The following is a 22,914-nucleotide window of genomic DNA, read 5'->3' as shown; positions in this document are numbered from 1 at the left end:
TTCCCGCTGATTTACGGCGAGCCTGATATTCACAAGGTATGCATGGCTTGTCTGGACAGTCTAATCTGCAGTAATCCCACACATCTCCAAACTCACCCCCCCCCCCACAACTTCCTCTCATCCTCAGGCCTATACGCAGCCTCCCCATACCCAGTCCCAAAAGCCGTTCCTCCGGGCACCACAGGCCCCGCCTCTCCTACATCCTCCAGATACACCCCACCACGATGCATCCACTCCTTCCCAACAGCAGCCCAGACCGTTGTCGCAGCGCCTTGCTCGACACTCTTGACCTGCCTCTGATACTCCGGATCACTCGTGGCCTTGGCGTAGAAATCTGTCTGGTCAACGTGACGCTGTAGTGGCGTTTTGATGGAGCCTGGATGTAAGCTGAGGGCGTGAAGGTGCTTGGTGGCGTAGAGGCGCGTGAGGTGGTTGGCGAAGTAGATGTTGGCGAGTTTGGATCGGCCGTATGCTGTGAAGGGATGGTATTGGGACTTGGAGAAGTCTAGATCGGTGAGGGGTAGGGAGGGGACTATGCGGTGACCCGTTGATGAGACGGAGATGACGCGCGATGGGTGCGATGGTGTAGCTCCTGCGAGGAGGGCATGTTTTAGGAGTTGGAATAGAAGGAAGTGTCCGAGGTGATTTGTGCCGAACTGGTACTCGAAGCCGTCCTTGGTGGTAGTCTGTGGACAGGCCATAACTCCAGCGTTGCAGATGAGGATGTTAAGTTTCGATTCTTGCTCTAGGAACGTTTGTGCTGCAGCACGAATAGAGGCAAAAGAGTCGAGAGACATTTCCAACACCTTGACTGGTCGCTGGGGGTCTGTCGCGAGGTCCAAAGCTACTTCTTGCCCTTTCTCCAGCGAGCGAGCCGTGATGTAGATCGTGGCGCCAGTCAGGTAGAGCGCTCGTGCTGTCTCTATACCAATTCCAGAAGTACAGCCTGTGATCAGGACCACAGTACCTGGTAGAATATCGACAAGACCTTGATCTTCGATAACTTGTTTGGCGGTCGGCCTGGAGTCACCGGGTCCTTGCAGGTTGGTATGATCTTGGGCGTATGGTTGTGTGAGTGCCATTGTTGCAATAGTGTTCTTTCCGAATGTCGTAAGCCGGTGAATACCGTTATGGGCAGGTTTTCTGTGGTTCTTATGATGCCCTCGTCTCGCACATAATCGTGGCTGCCGCGCTTAAAGCCGAAATCTGCGTTGTTGCCGTGCCCTCACTCTGTTGACAGTCATTGCCGCGCCAGCAGTACCGACGGTTCATGCCTGAGGCTTAAGTCAGCTTCCTGCATGTCATCAGCCTCCTCGCTGTCGCTCCACCTTCTTCGGGTGCATCAGGCAAAGCGGCCGCTTCGTACTCCGGCTCTTGTAGCAAATACAACCGAGTCACCGGCTTTTGCTACTCAAGAGGATCAGTGATCTGGGTGGTGCTCTCCATCGTGTCCGCGGTGACAGATGACATTGCCGATTGCTTCATCAGATCTGCTGGCGCATTATGAAGTCCGTCACTCTCGCAGACTCGACTTCTGTCTCCACAGTCTTGCGAATGCCATAATCCAACGACCCTGACAGCTTTGCTATCTGGTCATGTGGCTCGTGTCTGATCGAAGAAGTATGCATAAAGCGATCTGGATTGAACTCGTAATCATTCCAATGGGAAGGCCGATGTGGGCCATGATTTTGGGCCCCGATGCGGGCTCCGCCGGCGACTGTTCCATCATTACTGCTCCCGTAATGACTAAGGACCATTGTACCGTGCGTTGTGAACCTAATGGCCAGAGCTTTGCCGATGGGAATCGTTGGAGCGATCAAGGCCCATCCCAGGAGTACCTGCAGACAGCATAGGAAGTCAACTGCGCCAGTACCGCTCTGGCCGTCGCGAACAAAGCGAGTGTACAGATACACAGTCAGTGCCGCGATTGACACACATCTATCAATATGTCAATATGTGACGTCTCGCGGCTGTACTGGTTGACGTACAGAAGTGGGAATCCAAATGCCAGATATACTCCTGCCTTGCGCTGAAGCTTGGTGTGTAGAAGTCTGAACAATCGGAATGGTAGAAGTGCGGGTACCAGGAAGTTGATAATTAGGAGAGCCATAGCAATGGTCCATCGAAGAGTCTGGCAACATCGTCAGCCAGTGCGAGCTACAATTGGTGAGACGTCTCTTACAGCACCAGAGCATTGGTCCGACCCAGCACTCAGAACTTTAGACGATGAGCACCCAGCAGACACGGAGATCGGTGTCGAGATAGAGCAGAAGATGCAAATCGCGATGCCCATCCAGCACAGCATTTTGTCAGTGGTACCGGGCACCAGCTCTTCCAGTTGACAGAGCTGCGAGGAAGTAGTGCAGCCACAGGCAAGTAGGAGAAAAGTAATGCTTGCAGACACGAGCTGTACTCGGTCAGCAATGTGCCGCTGCCTCTTTCGGAGTGTAGAGACTGGACCTACCTTGGCACTCGTTGCGAATGATCCATCTGATAGCGCTTCCGGCGCTTGGCCGGCGCCGTGCCTTAAAGCATTAAGCATGAGAGCATAACTGACGAGGGCAAGAGCAAAGCCAGCCCAGAGAACATAGTCCGCCCTAGTAAGCTTGCGTCTGATCGAATAGCGGATCAACAAAGTGATAAAGGCGTAGGCAAAAGACAAGATCGTCACGATCCATAGCCCAGGTTGATGGTTCCACGTCTCAAGTCTGGTGAAGCGATGTCCTTCGACGTATGGTGTAGCCATGTCCACGTGGGCAGTCATCGGGAGTTCACAGCTTCATCGTGTCATCCAGCTTTGTTCGAGCACCCTCCCAAATCAGCCCAGAAGCAACTGACGTTGGGTGCAATGTCCTCGCGAGGGAGGAAACAACATGGTGACATGTACACAAGTTCAAGGGGGTCGAGGATCTCGGACGATCGAAATTAAGCTCCAGAGACCTACCGGTGTGGTCAGGGCTCACAGCGTCGACTGAGTGGCACAGCGCAGCAGCCTGTAACGGACGCAAAGAATCCCCCGTAAGCCATCACATCGAAGTTGTCAAGGACTCTGTCGGCCAAGTTCCTAGCCTCGCTAGCTCAGTGGCACAGTGGCATGTCTTGTGGAGGCTCAAATCCGCCAGAAAGCGAGACCATCCCATTGGGTGCTGTGCCTCTGGCATGTCGAGGACTGATTCGGATGCGCTCAAGTTAATGTTAGCTACAGAGGCAGATCCTCCAAGCGTAAAGACTGTGTTTCGGGAGTTGATGTCGCCATCAATGGCATACCCGTGCCCATCGAAGGACCTGCTGGACTGGTCGCTGTCCCCATACTCTGATGATTGGCTCTGTGCAATAACACCCGCGGTACCAATGGCATTGCCGGTAAAATGATGGTGATGTCGAAGAAGAGGAGTGGTTTGCGGTGCCTCCCAAGTGTGGAGAAAAGAAATGCCGATCAGACCCCTGCTTCGCCTCTGTCCAATCGCAGCTGCCGGCTCGGGATACGCCGAGTCCTGTTCGACGCGTCTTCATCCAGTCCTTCGTTCCGATATCACAAGCTGCTGTCGTCACAACGTTCGCGGAGATGTGGGTGACTTGGTGAGGCTGCAGCTGCCATTCGGCGGTCGTCAAGGTGCACGGCATACGGCATCTCCGACTAACCTTGCACGTCCTTCGCGCCATGCAGCGTGACCTCTGTCTGGCACACATCCCACAGAGGGCACAGTCATTGCAAGGAGACTCTTTCCCAGAGCTCCAACAGGTGGCTTGGCCATCTCGAGGAGCCACCATGGACCACTGCTAGGCCTCATACTGGACCGCTCACTGAACCAGGTGCTGCAACCTCAGCGCAACAGTCGACGAAGTAAGCTTGGATGCCAGATGAGCATAGACGGTTCTTGCTCTCAACCACCCAGCTGGTGCTCGGCTCCCTTGAGACTCTTTTGTCACCATGGTCCACGCAGCAGATCCCGACAGCACGACCTTCAACGAATTCATCGAGCACACGAAACTTAACGGACATGGAATCCAGGAGCTCTCATCAAGGAAGCCCAGCAATGCATCCGCAATCGACAAGCGTGATATGTGGCGCATGGGCAAAGTCCAAGAACTTCGACGTTACTTTGGACCATGGGCAATCATTGGCTTCGCCTCTATCCTAGGATGCGCATGGGAGTATGCCCTGATCACTGTTATATTCTCGCTGCCAAACAAAGGTCCAGCCGGGGCCGCATACATGTTTCTGGCCTGCTGTGTCGGCCTGATGCCCGCCACTCTGTCCTTGGCTGAGATGTCCAGTATGGCTCCGTCTGCTGGCGGCCAATACCATTGGATCAGCGAGTTTGCACCAAGGAACATTCAGAAACTGCCTTCGTATCTTGTGGGCTGGCTTACAGTCTTTGGCTAGCAAGTTGGACTGGCGAGCGTGAGCTATGCAGCCGCGATACAGCTGGAAAGCCTGGCGATCCTAGTCAATCCTAGCATCACATTCAAGGGGTGACATACAACACTGTTCACGATAGCTATCGCTCTGGTTGCGGTCATGTTCAACACTGTGTTGGTGCGCAAGCTGCCGGTCTTTGAATTCATCATCCTGATCCTCCACATAGCTGCGTACATTGCCTTCGAAGTAGTGTTGCTATCAATGGGCCCGCAGTCGACAAGACAAGAAGTCTTCGAGCAGTGGGAGAATGCGAACCGCTGGCCCAGCCTTCCGACCGCCGTTCTTGTGGGCATCATCGCGCCAGTGACGACTTTGACCTCGGCCGACAGCATCTGTCATCTCGCTGAGGAACTCAAGGAAGCATCGATCTGGTTGCCTCGTTGCATGGTCGGCGCGGCAGCACTTAACTTCAGCATTAGCTTTCTGATGCTACTCACAGTGCTCTTCCGCGCAGGCGACATCGAGAAGGCCATCAGCTCCCCGACCGGACAACTATATATCGAGATCTTACTCAACACCACTGGAAGTGTTGCAGGAACGGCAATCATGGTGTCCTACATCATCCTGAGCTTGCTGTTCTGCGCTGTCAACATGGTCACAACGAGCTCAAGGCAGCTGTACAGCTTTGCGCGAGATGGCGGACTACCTTTCTCGAAGTTCTTTGCAAAGGTCTCTCCGCGCAACCATATCCCGATGAATGCGGTCTGCAGTACTCTGATCTTCACAGTGGTACTGTCCCTCGTCCTGATCGGGTCACCACTGGCCTACAATATCATTGCCAGCTTGGGCGCAGCATCCATCTTAGGAAGCTACCTAATCTCCATCAGCTGCATCGCGTACAGGAAAGCGACAGGCTATAGATTGCCTCCAACCAGATTCCCACTGGGCAGACTTGGACTTCCCATCAACATTTTGGCACTGTGCTTCCTTAGTCTGGCTTTTGTACTGGTCTTTTTCCCAGCTGCACCCGATCCAAAGCCGCAGGACATGAACTGGGTGTCTCTGATCTTCGGATCCGTCATTGGCTTTGCGCTGATCTTCTACGTGGTGAGCAAGCGGAACACTTACAAAGGGCCTGTTGAGTATGTTAGACCTGAACGAGACTGGGATGTGGTTGAGATGTCTGATCGCAAGGCATCGTGGAAATCGTAGCACGAAAAGGCAACCACTTTGCAGCAGAAGCGTCCTTTCCTCGCATCAAGATGAATCATAGTGAGTGGCATTCGCTCATTGGCTCGCTTCTCGTTCCTGCATGATCATCCTTCCGCACTTGGCATCCAGGCAGTGTTTACTACACTTGTTGTCCGACGAGTGCATCGTAACTGTTGACATTACTGCATTAGCTGAACTCCTTCCGCCGTCTACAAAAAGCCGCCACATCGCCGTCTACCCTGTGACCAGTCTCCCTTACCAGCGACTGCATGAACCACAAGCTCAACAAAGAGACAAACAATTCACACACGACCATGGACTACCACCTACCAAAAGGCCTCCACATCATCCCCGACCATCTCCTCGACCGCAGACCAGACACAGAAGTCGACACCGATCTTCTCAACCCTTGCGAAATCAAAGATGACAAGAACATTTGGTTCTTCTGGCACCAAGGCTTCGAAAACATGCACCCCTACACCCAACGCAACGTCCGAGCCTGGCACAGACGGCTCGCTCCCCAAGGCTGGACAATCCGCGTCACAAACCGCGTCCCGGGCTCAGCATTGAACATCGACCAATTCCTAGATACGCAAGACCCTAGCACGTTTCCCGAAGCTTTCATCAACGGCACGATAGGCGGCGACTACGCGCCTCAGCATACGTCGGATCTTGTGCGGTTTCCGTTGTTGGTGAAGTATGGGGCTGTGTATGCGGATGTGGGGATGATTCAGATTGGCGATTTGGAGCGGATGTGGAATTGTACTGTTGGGGATCCTGCTTCGCCGTATGAGGTGCTGTCGTATAGCATGGGAACGGCCCAGGATAGGGCACTGACGAACTACTTCCTCTGCTCAGCACGCGATAATCCCTTCTTCTCGCGCTGTCATCAACTCCTCCTGAAGATCTGGGAGGGCAAAACTGGCACAGAAGGTTTACACGCACACCCTCTCCTCAGGGGCCTCAAATTACAAGGCGCCAATGCAGGTTTCTCCTTCAAAGAAGGCTCCAAGATCTACACCCCCGACGAAGTCAGCAAGATGCTCACCGACTACATAATCCAAGGCCAAGTAATGACCATGGTCCTGGGCCTCCTCGACGCCGAAACCAAGTGGAACGGACCACAATACTGCGCAGAACACGTCTACGCGATCGACTACATGACCGGGTCGCAGCTGATCAACGAACTCACGGCGTGGGATGGTGAGGAGGCGTTTCGCCTCATGTCGTTGCCGCTGCCGCGGGAGGGGGAAGAGGAGGGTGAGGATCAGAGGAAGGCGAGGTGTATTGTGGAGCGGTGTCTGCGGGAGAGTTTTGGGTTTAAGTTGGCGCATGGTTTGATTCTTAGGGTGCTAGGGCAGACGCTTGGGAGCTTGTGGCGGAGGCATGAGGGGTCTGATGTGGTGGGGGGGACGTATGCGGCTTGGTTTAGACATGGCGTGGTGTATTGGAATCAGGATGAGGTGCCTGGGAGGCAGGAGTGGGGGGTTGTTGCGCCGGTTAAGGTTGGTCCGCTGTTGAGAGAGGTATGAACGGCGTTGGGAGATGTCTTGAGCATGATGATTCTGATGTTGCGATACTATCATAACTTCGAACTCTCGCCGAAGGAGAACAGGTTCCGTCCGTCTGCACTTGTTATCACTTTACCACTTCGCAAGATAGGCTCAACATCCCGGCTGCAGAGCTCCTGCAGTGTCCGATCGTCCGCATGGTTCGCAAGGAATCGCTGCCCGGTCCTCAGCCGTCCCACTACATGGCCCATAGACGGCTTGCCATCTCTGCCATACTCCACCGTACAAGTCTGCAAGAAAGGCTCAGTCAGCTAGCATGTCAAATCCAAGATCTGCAACATCAAACAACACACCTCAACAACAGCATCCCCCTCAGCCCGCTCCACCACAGGCGGCACATGCACATCCGCCACAACCTTCGGCAACGGCGCCTGATCCGGATACGGCAACCCATCACTCCTCGGCGACCTCGACAAGAGCACAACATGCTGATACGTCACCCAGCCCCCATTCGCCAGAATCAACCCCGTATTCCCCCTCCCTCCTCTCAACTGACGCACCATCTCAGAGATAGCATGCATCGAATAATTATTCCCCGCCCCACCAAACGACGTCAACCCCCCAAGCAGCGTAATCGGCTTCTGACCCCCCGTCGTCGGCAAACCGAGATGCTTACACGCCAGTTTCGGCACGATGGGGAAGCACGAGTAGAAATCGTAGAGGTCAATCTCATCTTTCTGGACCGCTGAGACTTCAAATGCGGCATCGAGGGATCGGGAAATCGAGGGGCTCCACCAGAAGGTCGGGCGGAGCCAGAAGTCGTTACTATCCGATGTGCCTGCGCCGCCGAGAGGGTAGATGAGTTTTTCGGGGGAGATGCCGAGGTCTCGGGCGTGCTGGGCTGTGGTGACGATGCAGGCGGCTGCGCAGTTGACGGTGTTGAAGGCGTTCATGAGGAGGGGATAAGGGAGGCAGATCATTCTGTTCTTCTTCGATACCGTGCCAATGCTCTCTACCGTTTCGGCTGGGGAGCCGTAGTTCCAGGCGTATTGGTTCTGCTCGGCGACTTTGGCGAAGTCGGCGTACATCTGTGCTGATTCGGCGTGGTTGGCTTTGAGTGATTGGCCGTGGTGGGCGCGGAAGCTGTTTTCATAGAGGGGGTAGAGTTGGATGGGGTTGCCGATGGAGTGTCGTTCGCCGAGACTTGGTTCGAGTTTCCTGGTGGTTGGGGAGAAGACGGAGTCGACGTCTTCTGTTGGTGGTGTCCAGCCGGGTGGTGGCATTTTCTTAGCGGCAGCGTAAGCGGTGAGAGATGCTAGTGCTTCGCCTCCTGTGATGACGGCGACGTTGCATTCACCTTTGGAGACTCTTCTTGCGGCGTCGTCGAGGAGGTATGCTGGTTGGTTGCCTCCATGATCGCTATAGTGTGCATGTAGTGGTTTGAATCCCAGTTTCTCGGCAATGAGGTTTGGGTAATCGCATGGCCAGGTCCAAGATCTGACGACATCGATGCTGTCGATCGATGACTGTAGCGCAGAGAGAGTAGAAGCGTCCAGTCCAGTATCTTTGATAGCCTCTTGAATAGCAAGTATCATGAGCTGAGCTGGCTCGATGGCATCTTGGACTTTCTTTGACCTGTTGACGAAGTCTCCAACACCAATGATAACGGGCGTCCTGCGCGACGATCCAGACATGTTAGCAACCCAGCTGCGGTATCACTCCAAGCAAGACGGTTGTAAATGTGAAGTTCGTGGCGTACACGTGAGGTATCACGGTATGCCTACTGTTGAAGCTGAAGTGAGAGCGGAGAACCGTGAACCTCGGCGCGGACGAGTCGCACCTGCCGAGAGGTCCGCGGCTATTGAATGTCACCCACTGCGTTCGATCTTGTCTCCATGTGATTGATAATGTCTGATAGACGATGACCATGATAGCAACGATGGGTGATACGTTGAAATTCAGCATTTCTTCGAGACCTTCCAGCTCTGCATGAAACGTGGCTGGAGAAACACGGCTATCGGGACGACTTTCCGTGGGCAGATCGGAATATCTTGTCGATGCTTCGTCGACGTTGATTGCACAACCTCAACCTCTTATCACATACGATGATCCATACAAAACCACGCCCAGCGACGGATCTGCGCTAGATGTCAATGCTGCAAAGCAACGCCTCAAGCATGGGCCAACAGCCAGCCTCCATCAATCACGAGCGTCGAACCAGTCACGTAGCTGTGAAAGTGGAAGTCAGCAGAAGATCATAAACTCACCCATCCGTCGCAAAGTTCAGCACAGCCTGAGCATGATCCCTTGGATGTCCGGCACGACCGAACAGCACTCACCACTTCGTACGGAAATGTTCTTCCTGCTTGCCAGAATCATTGGCGATTGGAGTCATCTCACTCGGGAAGTAACCTGGAGCCAGTGTATATACTCGCACTTCCAGATCAGGTCGCTTGAAGTCGACCGCAAGCTGCTCCGTCAAGGACATCGTAGCGGCCTTTGACGCACAATGATCGACCCACCGCTCTCAGAGTCTGTCAACTCTGCATCTTTGAGATTCTCAGCTCGACGGCCTGTCACGTAGACCTTGGCTCCATTTGCTGCCAATGCCTTCGCTGTGATGAGGCCAAAACCGGTGCCGCCGCCTGTCACGATCGTTGTCCAACCTTTGATGTTGAACAGAGATGCTGTTGTCAGCTCTTTGAGCGCTGCGGCCGCCATTGTCGTCGTCGTCGTCGTCGTCGTCGTCCTTGGTGGTTGAGATGTGACGTTGGTTGCGTGGTCTGATGTTTATGACCTGATGGCAGTATCTTACCGGGTAAATGCACCTTTGGTCCTTTGCTCCTGCCGGCATTTGAGCAGTCGCCGCTTCTTCCGCCAATGGCCATCAACTGTACAAGGATAGACACGAGGCGTCCTCACCTCTCACGAGTCACCCGCATGCTGCTCTGTACCCATTGACAAGACGACAGATGATACATGACGGGACTGGGTCTGCATTGCTGGAATCATGACCAATGGCGTTCGCATGCTGGATCTAACAAAACGCATAACATGGCAAAAGCCCCGCCGGGCGGGAGCACATGTACCATGTTGACGGGTCGTTGATATGGCGGCCTTGCTCTTAGGATGGGTGCGCCTCTATCACGGCCAGTTCTTGGACGTGAGATGCAAGAGCACCACGGAGTCCTCACTGTCGCAGAAACGACATCATCGGCAACCGGATGCTGAGCCGGGCCGAGAGCTCATTTCTAAACGACTTCTTCTTTGCCACTTCTTCGTGCATCAATACGACCACTTCCACATCGCCATCCATCACGTGCATAGGGCAAGGCAAGACAGAGCACTCCATCCCGACCCTCACCGCTCGCCTGGCTCCGGGCATTGACCAACAGCCAGGCCTTGTGCACGTTTCAACCACAACGCACGCGGCAGGTTCATCCTTGCATATCGATGTGCCTCGCCGAGGTCTCCTCTGTCTTGACGGACTATTGGTCACTTGACCGCTGACATTGTCGCGGCCATGCGGTGTGGGAAACAACCAGGGAACATCATGTGCATCAGTCTCGCCAGCAACGAATAGGACCGCCACCCGGAGGATGCGGGGGACATTCTCATGGCGACCACACTCGGTGGCTGACTTGACACCGTGTCGTATTCAGGATGGTCAGTCCGGAACATGCAATGATACGTGATGCATTGCCATGTTCCAGCCACACTCATTGAGTTCTGGCAAGAAGCGGTGCTGCTTTGCATAAGACAACCCCACTGACATGTAGGAAGAAGATGAGAGCCAGCACGTTTAGCCTTTCACACTGCTCCATTGACTCTTGTGACAGCCACTACACGCGGTCGCCTTTCCTCGCACAGCATCCTTTGGCTTATTACAGCCACAATGGCACCTGCATACCCGATTTGGGCCCAATCACCGGCTCACATACAGTACTATGGTCAGCCTCGAGGAGGAACGATGGTACCGAACGAGACTGGAGGGCTGTATCGACGACCCTCACGAGGTCCTGTTGCTGAGCCACGCCGTGATGACTTGTACGATGATGACCGCAAATGGCGCTCCTCATATAGACAGTCTTCTCGAAGGCCACATCAAGACCGGAGCTCGAGCAGTCACAGTAGCTACAGCTTGAGCCGTAGCAGCAGTCGAAGTCGAAGTCGAAGCCGCAGTCGAAGCCGCAGTCGAAGCCGCAGCCGAACACGATTCTCGCCACATGAAGATCCGACCCGCCCGAAAGACAAGTACACAATGGCGAAAGCCTTGAAGTCGGCGGCTATTGGTGCTGGGCTTGAAGCCATCCGAGCTCGCAACGAGCCAGGACCTTGGATGGGTCAGAAAGGAAAACGTCTCGCGCTTGCAGCCGCAAGTGGAGTCGCGGTGGGATCTGTTCGTAATGGTTCCCTGAAAAGTGCAGGCTTCCTACCTTATGCCGAGGCTTTGTGCACTGGCTTCTTCGCTGTCGAGTGGTGAGTGTATCCCAATCTGGGAAAATTCTGGCACTGCTTACGACAATCTCCAGGTACAAGAAGATCGCTCGGCACACCAACCACGAACGGAATGCGTACAAAGAGCAGAAGGAGTGGAGAGATGCGCAGAGGAGAAGTCGTAGCAGGCGAGATGACAGGCATCATTGATGTACAGTACAAAGGCATACGACAGTCGCGTAGCAGCACCACGAAACAGTATTTCCAATCTCGTTCGCACCAGCGTGAGACACGGTGTGCACTCATCTAAACAATGTACAGCACAATGTACAGATCCCAGCAGACCCCTCACGAGACTTTACCGCACAGCACATTCCACCAGCAGCCAACAGAACTCCATCTTCCAAGTTTGCCCCTACACGCCCGATGAAGCCGTGCTCTTGCACATGAGCCACTCTTGCATCAGCGACCATACGCCTCCTTCGGAAACCCCTCCCACTCCTTCTCATACGCATAAACCGACTTCCCACTCCACAACGGCCCCGCCCTCCTCTTCCCCTCAAAATGCACAGCCTCCGGTAGAAGGTTATGAAAAACCCCCCTAACCTCCTGATCACCGAAGAACTCCATCTCCCCAACACACTCCTTTCCAAATCTCATGTTCCCAGGCTTCTCATGATCTCTCGCGCGCCAACCGAAACAGACTGCCCGGTTCGTGGCGATCTGGTCGATTTTGATGGTGCCGCCGTACCAGCCTAGCTCGAAGCTGCCCCAGATTTTGTTGGTGGAGTTGTCGACGGCGAGGAAGAGGCGCGAGGCTTTGGAGGAGAGGGTTGAGAGGTGCGGGTGTGGGGTGAGGATGTTGTAGACGCCGGTGATGTTGATTTGAGGTGGAGAAGAAGTGGCGTGGTGGGTGGGTTCTGGTTTGATGGATGTTGAGGTGGTGGGGGCTGGTGAGGAGGGGAAGTGGGAGGCTTGGTCGTATGGATCGGGCTTGATGGTGGATTGCTGGCTTGATGGAGGGCCTCCGAAGCCGATGACGCTTTTGCGGGCTGTTTGCTTTGGTCGAACTCGTGGTGTTGCGGTGGGTAGGGAAGTGTTTGACGAGGACGGCACGTCTTGTAGACTGTCATAGTTGAGGGTCGCGCCTGAGTTCGCCATTTTGTAGGGTGTCGGTGTAGTAGGAGGAGCCCTGGCGGAAGCGGCATTCTTCGTGTCCTGCTTGGGCCGTCTGCTGGTAGGAGTCGCTTTGGCTCTCGAAACAGGCTTCTTGCTGGATGTGGAGTGCTCGATGTCGATGTTCACATCACCAATCTGCACCGACACCTTCGTCTTCTTCGACCTCGCCACAGGCAGCTCCTCCTCATCTCTCGCGCGCTTAGTCCCCTTCCCAGCAGCAGGCAACGGCTTAGAAGGCGTCTTCGCCTTACGGACAGCAGCTGCATACTCCCTCTTCATAGAAGCTTCCATATCCACGAGATGTGGCGGTGCAGCTTTTAGCTTCTTCTGATTGAGAGCCTGTTGCAGTCGGACCTTGGCCGTATTCTTGTCCTTGGATCTCTGCAAACCATAGTGAACGAGCTGGGCTTCGTACCAATGTGCGACCTGATCTTTACTCTCCTTGTCTTCGAGATAGCGCTTGATCTCGCCCTCCGATGCTCGAGGATGGCGCTTGAGTTCTCCGCCAACGTCGACGAGCAAGAGGTCGCGGAAGAGGAACTCGCCTCGGACGACTGAAGCCACAGAGCTGTTCATACTTGTCTCAAAAATGAAGCTGTGGGGTTGAGGATACAAGTTGGGGTTGACGGAGAAAATGTGCTGTTGGCGGTTGTGAACCTCCAAGGGTAAGCGTAGCGGAGTGGAGCTCTATACCACCCCTTTCCGGCTTCGTTGAAGGTAGCCCCACGCTACCCGTGATATCGATTTGTTGCGACAATAGATGTATGAACAACACGAGCATATGTTTCTTGCGAGTTCGCCAATGGGCACAGCACGAACACGTGACACCAAACTCGATCCACGTGACCCAGCGTTTTGATTGCGCCGAAGGCGCTTGTTAACATAGGCGAAGCTGCACCGGAAAGCGACAGCGCTAATTAGGCGAGCGTTGCTCGCCTATCAACTACTTCTATAGGGTGTAGAGACTACGCTCCGAGCTTACGAGGACTATAGTTGCTATACTATATAGAAGTAGCTATCTACCGCGCAGCACTATAGCGACGTATAAGCCTACGAACACTCGAGCGGAGGTCGCTAAGCCTAGCGGAGCGGCATAAACACGTCGCGTAGCCCGCCCGGCAAGGGCAAAGGGGAGTCTAGGGGTTCTCCCTCGGAAACAAAGACACGGATCTAAATAATAGCGATAGAGGTAGTCGGTACTAGCAACAGGAAATAGATAGCGCTCGAGCCGGATAGACGAGTATAACCTCTAGTAGTAGAACACGAAGCAGATAGCTTTTTATATATAATATAGCCGTTAACGACATATAGATTAAAGAGATTCGGCGCTTACGAGGACTGGCTCCGCCGCCTCGCAACACATTTTTGTTGACTGAATAGAAGAGCGCCAAGGAATTCTTGGGGCTGGTAATAGAGCTCCAACCTACGCTCGAGTGTTCGCAAGCTCACACGTCGCTACGGTGTGGCTGCTCGGTCGCTGCGCTTAAAGAAGCGATGTGGGCTAGACGAGTGGGCTTTGGAAATACTGCCGGACGAATGTCGGCGAATGGTCATCACATGAAATCTGGTCAAGGCTTTGTTCCTCTTCGCAAAGAGCATGCGACAGTTGTCGGGGTTATTCTTCTCTGCAGAACTGCGACGTAGTAGCCTGAAGCAACCCAGAGACAAGCAAGACCGGTACCTGCCACTCCCACCCGCTTCACAATAGCCCATCAAAGCCTGTAGACAATACCTTATCCCTTCCTTGACCCGGAGCTCAGCCCTCGAAAGCGCCGTGATGTACGTCGTGGAGCTACAGTAATGCCATCGATATGGCAGGCGTCCAAAGTTCCCTTCAAGTGTGGTGAAGCCAGCGGCTGTGGTTCTCGGCGTATGTCCAAAAATGTGCTGTAGCGCGTGTCCGTGCTATGGTACCGCGAAGTGACGAACTGAGCGTACGATATACAGCTTTCGGGGAGGGGAGTGAAGCGCGAACCTGGAATGTGGTGATAAGGCTGCATCTATGGTATTGAAATTAGCCAATCACAGCCTGGCTTGGTATCCTCCTACAGCTAAATATCGCACGCTCACCATTGCCTTCGGCGGACTGTGCAGCAGCCTTAAGCAGCTCCGCGGCTGCGTCTGTAGGTGTGCTGCGTGCATGCCAGACGGACCGCCAGTCAAGTCGAATCATGCCAAACAGCGTGCTGCACAGACACTGGGACAACATCTGCGTCATGTTGTCCCAGTCCATCGTGCTTCGCCGTCATTGCCGTAGCCTCTACAGCGTCAACAATCCCTCCTTCACTTCCCGCAACGAACGCTCCTCAACTGTCACATCTTGCAAACCACACCCTCGACGAGTATCAACCACAACAAGCCAGGTCAGAATATTCTCATAGTCAATGAAGCAACACCATCTTCCCTCGCATACTGTCAAAGGTGATTACTAATCGTCGTACGAGGACTCGCTCAAGCCTCGAGAATAACTTCCACGCCTTCCACACGGGCTTCCACGCTAACATGTCCCCGCCAAGACCATTCCCCATCAGCCCAAGCGCTCATTCCTTCCTGCAAAGGTAACCTAATCTCGACCACATCCTACCACAAAACACACCATACACCATACACCATACACCATGCACCATGCACCGTCTCCTCTCCTCTCCCTGACACTTCATATAATACCGTATTGTTATAAGCGTCAAGTCCTCACGCCGTCCCGTCTTTTCCGCGGCACATCCATCCATGATCCATCCAGCCCCCATGCTCAGACTTCCGGACGAAGCAGGGAAAGCGCAAGGACTGCTGCACGACGGTGCAGGGAAAGCTTGTACATTTATGCTGTAGACCTAACACTTTCTCTGTGAGTTTCATTCCCCTAGTCGCCATCTTGACGCTTTCTGCGACTTGCATGGCGCCCTGATGGGTAATTCTAGCTGTGGCGCAGAAGACTTGTCGTGCTTTGTGTGTGAAGACAGGTCCGTGGCTTCCCACTGTATAGCGAATGCTCTACGCTGTGGTCATTGCCGCTCGCCGCGGCTGAAACATACGAACAGACATTGCATAAAGCTGAAGCTCCTCTCCGAAGGCTGGGTGTCGCTAAAATTACTATACAATCCTGGTCCTCGCCAATGGACCGCGAAGAAACGCAGAATAATGAGGTCCAAGAAAAGATTTGTGGGTTGGGTAGTAATCTCTAGTTACAGCAAGGTAGCAATTCCATCTCTACACAACACAACACACCTCAATGCTCCGCCCTGTGCATAGCATATAGCAACAACAGCAGCATTCAGTGACCGCTCTTCTGCGCTCCTGGCACATTCCATTCTCTCTCGAGGTCTAGCTACAGAAATTACACATCGGGATAGTAGTAGTCCGTCCGTCCGTCCGGGTTGTCATCTGGTCTGAGCCTGCCTTTTATGGGATAGTCGTCGTGGTATCTCGCGCGCGCAATGCAAATTTCTCTCCATCAAGTGCAATCATTCCGATGTGATCGGTACTTACAAAACAGCAACGAGACCAGCCGCCGCCAACAGACCCGCGATCTGGAATGAAGGCTTGCCGGCAGCGCCGGTGTAGGCGGGAGGCTGGTTGGGCGAAACGCCAGTGCCAGATGGTGCGCCAGTACCGGCAGGTGGGTATCCGTATCCGCCTGGAGCAGTCCCGTTAGGAGCTGGGTAAGGCGCAGCAACTGGCGAGGCTGGCGAAAATGGGGATGGGACAGGGCAGTCGGCGACTGGAGCGGATTGTGCACCACCGGCCTTGTTCTTGGTGACCTCGACCTGAGGAGTGTAGCTGTGCCAGCTACCGAGAGAGTTTGGTCCTGCTGGGGAAGAAGTGCCGGAGTAGACAGCGGCCTGGAAGTTGGGGACGACATCGGGGTCGATGACCTCGCCTGAGCGCACAATCTTCCACTCGAGGTTCTTGGCCAGGTATGGCGTTACGTGCTTCTCCTGCATGCCCTCCAGCTTGCCCTCCTTGCAGCGCTCCTGCAGATGACGGGTCATTGGGACACCTCCGTACGAGATGACATCCGGCTTCGCCATGTCACCACCAGCCATGATACCGATCGATCCAATGCAGCTCTTGTCACCGTTCCAGGTTGTGGTGTCGTCGGACTCTGGTGTGCCGTCGAATGCGTAGATCACGTATGAGCCGTTCAATGTGTAGCGAGGAGACTGGAAGTGGCACATGTACTCGTAGGTGCTGCCGTTGCTGGTCTTAAAGGGGTTGTTGCCGCCGACCGTCATGTTCGGGTACACCGCTGGGTGGCCAGTCGAGACCGAGCCGTAACCAGTCGAGGTGGCAGTGCTGTACGAGGTGCTGTAAGACACGCTGTGCGCGGTAGACACATTGTACGAACCGGAAGGCTGCTCCGGCGAGTCTCCTTGCGGTGCTGGCGAATCCTCCAATGGTGTCAACGAATCCTGCTCGGTTGTGGACGAACCATGGCTTGGAGGAGGTGGTCCAGATGGCTGGAGAGCACGCTTGTTGAGGGAACCCTTCTCAACTGTCCTCGAGATCGACGGGGCAGTCTTGTCAGCGTTAGGACCGTATAGGCCGTTCACAGCATTGATGATCGCCTGTCTGCTACCATCGGTCGAGGCGAACTCGGGGTAAGTGTAGCCGAAGGTGTTCTGCCAATCCCGCACCTTGCGTGTAGTCCAGAAGCTGTTTGGTGAATCACGGAACGGGGTCAGATCAGAGTCGATGCCCTGGGTGGAGCCCTCAGGAATGGTCCATGTGTGGTGCGGTGCGACCTGGTCAGCGCCGTAGCTGTTCGGGTAGATTGTCTGCCAGAGCGCAAAGATGCGGTCGACCTGGCAATGGTGGAACCAGAAGATTGGGTCAAAGGCAGCAAGAGGAAGGTAAGTCAAGTGACCACCGGAAACGTCCTTGCTACCAGGGCCACCACCAGTGGTGTGAACGCTGTTGTGGATTTGCTCCAAGCTGTTGGCGCACTTTGCGTATGTGCCACCTGGCGCATCGTTGGAGAAGTAGAGGTAGTTGTCACAGTTGGCCAAAAGAGAGTAGACCTGGTCCTGCAGAGTCTGGCGAACGCTGTCGAATGCATTGACGACGGACTGCTCGTCACCCGAAACATCAGCATTGTTGGAGTTGGGGTAACGCAGAGTCGAGTGCCACTGGTTGAAAGGTGCGTAGTAGAGTTTTGACGGGTCAACAAACTTGTAGCTGTACAATGGGTTGTCGATCGTCTCGTCGCCGTTCTGGCCAGTGATGTTGATCTGCTGCGCGCTCAAGAACTCCGGAAGGCAGTGGTCGCCCTCTGGCTTCGCAGCCCAGTCCCAGTATGGCCAGCGAAGGGACTCGACAGCCTTCTGCATACGACGTCTCAAAGGACCTGGTGGGTAAGAATCGGCAATCTCCTGCGCAATCTCGAGGAACAGGCGCTCGAAGAAGACCATGTAGACACGGTGCCATGCTGGGAACAAGACCGAGTCGTGAGTGCAATATCCATCGGCACCATGGCAGGTGTCGCACTGACGGACACCGTCCCATTCCTCCCGCGGCACGCCGTGAATGCCGGAAACAGCGTAGTAGCTCGTGAGGTTGCTCTCTCCTCCACTCTGGAATTTCTCCATCGCCAGGATGAGCAGAGTCCATTGGTCGGGTCGGTTTGTGAACATGTCGCTGACCTCTAAACGAGAGTGCACCTCGCCATCACCGAAGCTCCTGGAGCCGGTGACGATGACAGGGTCTCCCTCCGCAGCCTGGCGGAGGTGGTGGCGCTGGTGCGCGTTGTGTGACGAGCCATGAGCGGCAACTGTCTGTGAAAGAGTGGCTATTAAGGAAAGCGACGAGAGCGCCGCGCTGGTGAAAAGCATGTTAATGAGTGTACGGACGCCAGGCTGGTGTCCAAAGGAGGGTGGAAAGCAGCGCAAAACCGGTCAATGGAGTGGTGAAAGAAGGAAGAAGGGTGGTGGTGGTGGTGGTTGAAGGTGTCAAGGTGACAAGGTGAAAGGCACGGAGTGGAGTGCCTGTTGACTGCGGCCTGATACCGGACGAGTGACGATGAAGCAAACGGAGTGGTGGGTGGTGCGTGCGGGCTGCAACAAATGCAGGTGCGATGCGTGCAGCAGTTGTGCTTAGTTTAGGAGAGTCGACGTGAGTGGATGTGCGAGGCGAGGCTAAAGGTAGTGAAGGTCCATGTTTCACAGGCAGATAGGCAGGATCGTCATTCGAAGGCACACGGGGTTGTATCCCAGCACCGGTGCCACGAGCGCACGAGTCCCACGAGTGACCACCAACTACTGTTAAGGATGGACGCAACCGTGCCAACGCTGCCCAGTGCCTACCACGGCCTACCACGGCCCCCCAAGCTGTGACGGCGGACGCTGGCTCGCCGCAACGTCGTCCGCCCGGTGGCGCATCCTAAATTCCTAATGCAAAAGATGAAGATGTGCCGGGTTCGGCACGGGCGTACCCTTGCTCGTCCCTGAGCGCTGTTTCACTGAAATTGAAATGCGCCGCTAGCGCTGAAGCTTCGACGAACAGTCTCGCTTGCTCCTGCAGGAACGCCACACAGCCGCTTCCGCTTCCTCCGCAGTCCCCCCGTCGTCATATCAGTTATCACCGCAGCAGCAGCGGCGCAGCGCAGTGCAAGAACACAGCAGCGGTGCTACCCATCTCTCAGAGACAGCGGCAACGCAAGACCACCACCACAGAGGACACCTGCTGCGCGTCGCCATCATCTCCACTGCTGCTACGACGATAACTCGGACAATTCGGTCCTTTGTCTCGCAGCCAATCTACCGCCCAGGGAGTCCTGTTACAAACTTACAGCCTCCCTGCTGGCCCTTCTATCGTTGATCCTGGCTCTTTGCACCATTTACAGCGTCTTCGTGCAGCCGAGTTACATTTTAAATCCCGGCGGACCGATCATCCTAGCAAAATCTAGGTATAGAGCCAATAACCCAACATCGATGTGGCGACAGCTAAAAGCGCATTTTCCTCGCCTGCGCGAAGACGCTGTACTCCGACACGGACAGGTAACCCATCACTCCTCCACGTTCGGAGCACCAGCGCTTTTGCTGTGCTGCGTAAGCTCAAATCACAACGAGGTGTAGTAATGTCTGTTTCGAGCTGTTCCTTTCTCATCACGTCCGAGAACCAACTCCTCAATGCTGCCATGGTCTTCGTATTCCCCATACAGCAGACTTGCCGATATCGTAGACCAGCGTGGCTCTCCGGATGGCGTGAGCCGCGCGTGTGCCGAGATTGGGAACGTCTGAAACGGGGGCCGGATCTTTACCGAGATCCATACGGAGGTAGCACTGCGCCGAAACTCAACGTCGCCTCAAACAAGAATAGCCACCACATACTAGGAACGTCTCGCAATATACATACACGCTGTGTGTAAACGCCTCATGCGCCGGCCTATATACAATGCCCTTTTGCATAATCCTCACATCAAACCGCCAACGCTATGCACAACTATGCACTCGCACCGGCAATTTGTGGTGGTCCGTATGCGACCTGTGGGATGGGTTCACCGGGCGCCATGAAGTTCGTCTCTGGGTTCTTTGCCGCCTTTGCTGCGGAACATCTCGCCATTGTCGGCGATGATCGTGATATGCTGTTGGTGAAAAAGAAGTTCTCGATGACTTGTCGCAGAGGTTGCCCTGATGCTTGGGATCCCTTGTTCTGGTCAATGAGCTGCACTTTGCTGAGTGCTTGAAGTTCCTTGGACGTTGGCTCGACAATGTCGTACCGGCGGAGAGCAGGTGAGATCTCCTCCATGCGGTCGCGAAGTTGTTCAACGTCGTCATATGGCAGCGGTGTACCAAGAGCCTCTGAAACGGCGCGAACGATCTTCCAGTCGTCGCGTGCAGCACCGTATAACGATGATGCAGCGCGGGAGATCTGGACACGGCCTTCAGTGTTGACCCACGTGGCGCCCTTCTCGGCGTAAGAGGCACCAGGAAGTATGACGTCAGCGAGCGCGGCACCGCGGTCACCGTGGTGACCTTGGTAAATTACGAAAGCATCTTTCGGTATATCAGCAGCCTCGATCTCGTCAGCGCCAAGCAGCCAGATGACCTTGGGTGTGGTCTTTGCAGTCTCTGGGCTGGCGACTGTGAAGCCAACCTCGAAAGCACCAGCTCTTGAAGCAGCACGTTGCAACACGTTGTAGCCATTCCACTCGTCGGTGACAAAGTTGGCCTTGTTCTTCTCGACGAACGAGCCGACAGTCTCGTAGATGGCCTTGGCGTCAGGGTGTTCGACAGCTCCAGATCCAACAATGATCATAGGGTTCTTGGCAGACTTGAGCTTCTCGCCCCAAGCGCCACCGAGAGCAGTCTTGAGGTCCTTTGCTGAAGCACCGAGGTTCTCATAGTCGAAGGTCGACTCAAAGTCCTGTCCAACAAGGCCGACCTCGAGATCTGATCGGAGCCACTGCTTGCGAATTCTTGCGTTCAGTACTGCAGCCTCCCATCGCGGGTTGGTGCCAACCAGGAGGATGGCATCGGCTTGCTCCACGCCGTAGATCTTGGAGTTGAAAGCAAAGTTCGATCGAACGTCGATTCCGTGTGCGAGTGGTGCTGAGCCTTGTGGGTGGTCCAGAGCGAGGTTCTCAGAGCCGAGGCGGTTGGCCAAGTCCTTTGCGGCGACCAAGAGCTCAGTCTCGACAAGTTCTCCAGCAACGAACTTCACCTCGTCACCCTTTGGTGCAAGCTGCTTGAACTTCTCGCTGATTTCAACAAGAACGTTCTCCCATGTCGCAGGCTGGAACTGGTTATCCCTTCGAATGAGCGGAGTAGTAAGTCGTTGTGTGCTGAGTCCGTCGCAAGCGAAGCGAGTCTTGTCGTCAATCCACTCCTCGTTCACGTCATCATTCAATCGTGGCAAGATCCTCATGACCTGGAGACCGCGGCCGTCCATGCGGATGTTGCTGCCCAGACCATTGTGTACATCGATAGTCTCTGTGTGTGAAAGCTCCCACGGCCGTGCACGGAAAGCGTATGGCTTTGATGTGAGGGCACCAACGGGGCAGAGATCGATGACGTTGCCGGAAAGTTCAGTGTCGAGAGCGGTTTCGAGGTATGTGCCGATTTGAATGTCGTTTCCACGTCCAGTGCTGCCGAGCTCAGGCGCGCCAGCAACATCGTTTGCGAACCGGACACATCGTGTACAGTGAATACAGCGGTTCATGGATGTCTGCCTCTGTCAGTATGTCTGCTTCTTATGCCACCAATGTACACTCTACTCACCTTGACCAGTGGTCCAATGTTCTTATCCTCTACTGCTCTCTTGCCATCCAATTCGTGGAAGCGCCCTCTGTCTGAACCATATCTCATGCTCTGATCTTGCAAGTCACATTCACCTCCCTGGTCACAAATTGGGCAATCCAATGGGTGATTTGCCAGTAGAAATTCCATGACACCTTCTCTTGCTTTGTGTGTGAGTGGGCTGTTGGTCTTCACGACCATTCCGGGTTGTACGGGCCATGCGCATGACGCTACTGGCTTTGGTGCTCGCTCGACTTCGACAAGGCACATTCGACAGTTTCCGGCAATCATAAGTTTCTCGTGGTAACAGTATCGTGGAATCGTGGCGCCGGCCTTCTCGCAGGCTTGAATGAGGGCAGAGCCGGCTGTCCCAATGCGTTAGTATAGCTTCTGTCTGCCTGGAGCTTCAGAACCACGGCCATACCTTCTATTGAGACCTTCTTGCCATCGACTGTGAGCTCCACTTCGGCGTGCCGTCTTGTACTCGTGGCAAAGGTGCGCGCGGTGCGTGTGGCATTGAGAGTCGCTGTGGCCGGCGAGCGGGCCAGCGATCGCAGTAGTGCTTGCCTCGCCATGTTGCCTGCGTCGCCGCGATAAGGTGAAAGTAGCGAGAAGCGAATGGGTGCGGCTACGATGTCATGAGGTATGGCAAACTGAAGCTCAAGAGGAGTGCACGGATAATCATGTCGAGGAAGGTGCTCATTGGCCGGCAGCTACGGCCTCGCCCGCTCCAGCCTTACAAACTCTTCGCACCGCGCTTCAACTTCCTCCTTCTCTCTTCAACTCATTCACGATGCTGTTTATTGTGAGATGGTTGGACTACCTATCCGGCTATCTTCTATTATGTATCGAAGAGCACGAACTCGGGCCCCGTAGCTGGAACGTCTTACTGAATCGGTGTAAGGAATTCCTTACCAACGGGGCAACAATCCCTCATGCATCTGTACATGCGTCTATGGTGCCTTGAACAGATACGCCA

The 22,914-nt window shown here is 54.7% G+C and overlaps 10 protein-coding genes across 10 annotated transcripts; 3 read left to right on the top strand and 7 right to left on the bottom strand.

Annotated features, from left to right (window-relative positions):
• Positions 1–92: 92 nt before the first annotated feature.
• CLAFUR5_02380 (Short-chain dehydrogenase/reductase prx1) lies at positions 93–1,082 on the bottom strand (the record flags this gene model as incomplete). Its single annotated transcript, XM_047901528.1, has 1 exon — positions 93–1,082. One exon carries the CDS (start codon positions 1,080–1,082, stop codon positions 93–95), a length of 990 nt encoding a protein of 329 aa, XP_047758322.1.
• Positions 1,083–1,484: 402 nt separating this feature from the next.
• On the bottom strand, positions 1,485–2,764 carry CLAFUR5_02379 (uncharacterized protein; the record flags this gene model as incomplete). The annotated part of the gene is made up of 4 exons (XM_047901527.1): positions 1,485–1,938; positions 1,989–2,131; positions 2,183–2,407; positions 2,465–2,764. The coding sequence occupies 4 exons, from the start codon at positions 2,762–2,764 to the stop codon at positions 1,485–1,487; spliced, it is 1,122 nt and encodes a 373-aa protein (XP_047758988.1).
• A 1,167-nt stretch (positions 2,765–3,931) lies between these two features.
• CLAFUR5_02378 (uncharacterized protein) lies at positions 3,932–5,575 on the top strand (the record flags this gene model as incomplete). The annotated part of the gene is made up of 2 exons (XM_047901526.1): positions 3,932–4,277; positions 4,503–5,575. 2 exons carry the CDS (start codon positions 3,932–3,934, stop codon positions 5,573–5,575), a joined length of 1,419 nt encoding a protein of 472 aa, XP_047758987.1.
• A 314-nt stretch (positions 5,576–5,889) lies between these two features.
• CLAFUR5_02377 (Glycosyltransferase afumC) lies at positions 5,890–7,107 on the top strand (the record flags this gene model as incomplete). The annotated part of the gene is made up of 1 exon (XM_047901525.1): positions 5,890–7,107. One exon carries the CDS (start codon positions 5,890–5,892, stop codon positions 7,105–7,107), a length of 1,218 nt encoding a protein of 405 aa, XP_047758984.1.
• Positions 7,108–7,157: 50 nt separating this feature from the next.
• CLAFUR5_02376 (uncharacterized protein) lies at positions 7,158–8,780 on the bottom strand (the record flags this gene model as incomplete). The annotated part of the gene is made up of 2 exons (XM_047901524.1): positions 7,158–7,376; positions 7,440–8,780. 2 exons carry the CDS (start codon positions 8,778–8,780, stop codon positions 7,158–7,160), a joined length of 1,560 nt encoding a protein of 519 aa, XP_047758983.1.
• A 477-nt stretch (positions 8,781–9,257) lies between these two features.
• Positions 9,258–9,574, bottom strand: CLAFUR5_02375 (uncharacterized protein; the record flags this gene model as incomplete). Its single annotated transcript, XM_047901523.1, has 2 exons — positions 9,258–9,315; positions 9,426–9,574. 2 exons carry the CDS (start codon positions 9,572–9,574, stop codon positions 9,258–9,260), a joined length of 207 nt encoding a protein of 68 aa, XP_047758986.1.
• Positions 9,575–10,981: 1,407 nt separating this feature from the next.
• Positions 10,982–11,733, top strand: CLAFUR5_02374 (uncharacterized protein; the record flags this gene model as incomplete). The annotated part of the gene is made up of 2 exons (XM_047901522.1): positions 10,982–11,565; positions 11,619–11,733. The coding sequence occupies 2 exons, from the start codon at positions 10,982–10,984 to the stop codon at positions 11,731–11,733; spliced, it is 699 nt and encodes a 232-aa protein (XP_047758985.1).
• Positions 11,734–11,985: 252 nt separating this feature from the next.
• CLAFUR5_02373 (uncharacterized protein) lies at positions 11,986–13,278 on the bottom strand (the record flags this gene model as incomplete). Its single annotated transcript, XM_047901521.1, has 1 exon — positions 11,986–13,278. One exon carries the CDS (start codon positions 13,276–13,278, stop codon positions 11,986–11,988), a length of 1,293 nt encoding a protein of 430 aa, XP_047758980.1.
• A 2,906-nt stretch (positions 13,279–16,184) lies between these two features.
• On the bottom strand, positions 16,185–18,530 carry CLAFUR5_02372 (Tyrosinase; the record flags this gene model as incomplete). The annotated part of the gene is made up of 1 exon (XM_047901520.1): positions 16,185–18,530. One exon carries the CDS (start codon positions 18,528–18,530, stop codon positions 16,185–16,187), a length of 2,346 nt encoding a protein of 781 aa, XP_047758979.1.
• Positions 18,531–20,139: 1,609 nt separating this feature from the next.
• CLAFUR5_02371 (NADH-ubiquinone oxidoreductase) lies at positions 20,140–22,510 on the bottom strand (the record flags this gene model as incomplete). Its single annotated transcript, XM_047901519.1, has 3 exons — positions 20,140–21,864; positions 21,918–22,300; positions 22,360–22,510. 3 exons carry the CDS (start codon positions 22,508–22,510, stop codon positions 20,140–20,142), a joined length of 2,259 nt encoding a protein of 752 aa, XP_047758982.1.
• Between the last annotated feature and the right edge of the window lie 404 nt (positions 22,511–22,914).

Source organism: Fulvia fulva, chromosome 2 (genome assembly GCF_020509005.1).
Source record: "Fulvia fulva chromosome 2, complete sequence".
Lineage (NCBI taxonomy): Eukaryota > Fungi > Ascomycota > Dothideomycetes > Mycosphaerellales > Mycosphaerellaceae > Fulvia > Fulvia fulva.
Note: the sequence above shows the minus strand (reverse complement) of the source record. Positions and strands in the feature narration are given on the sequence as shown.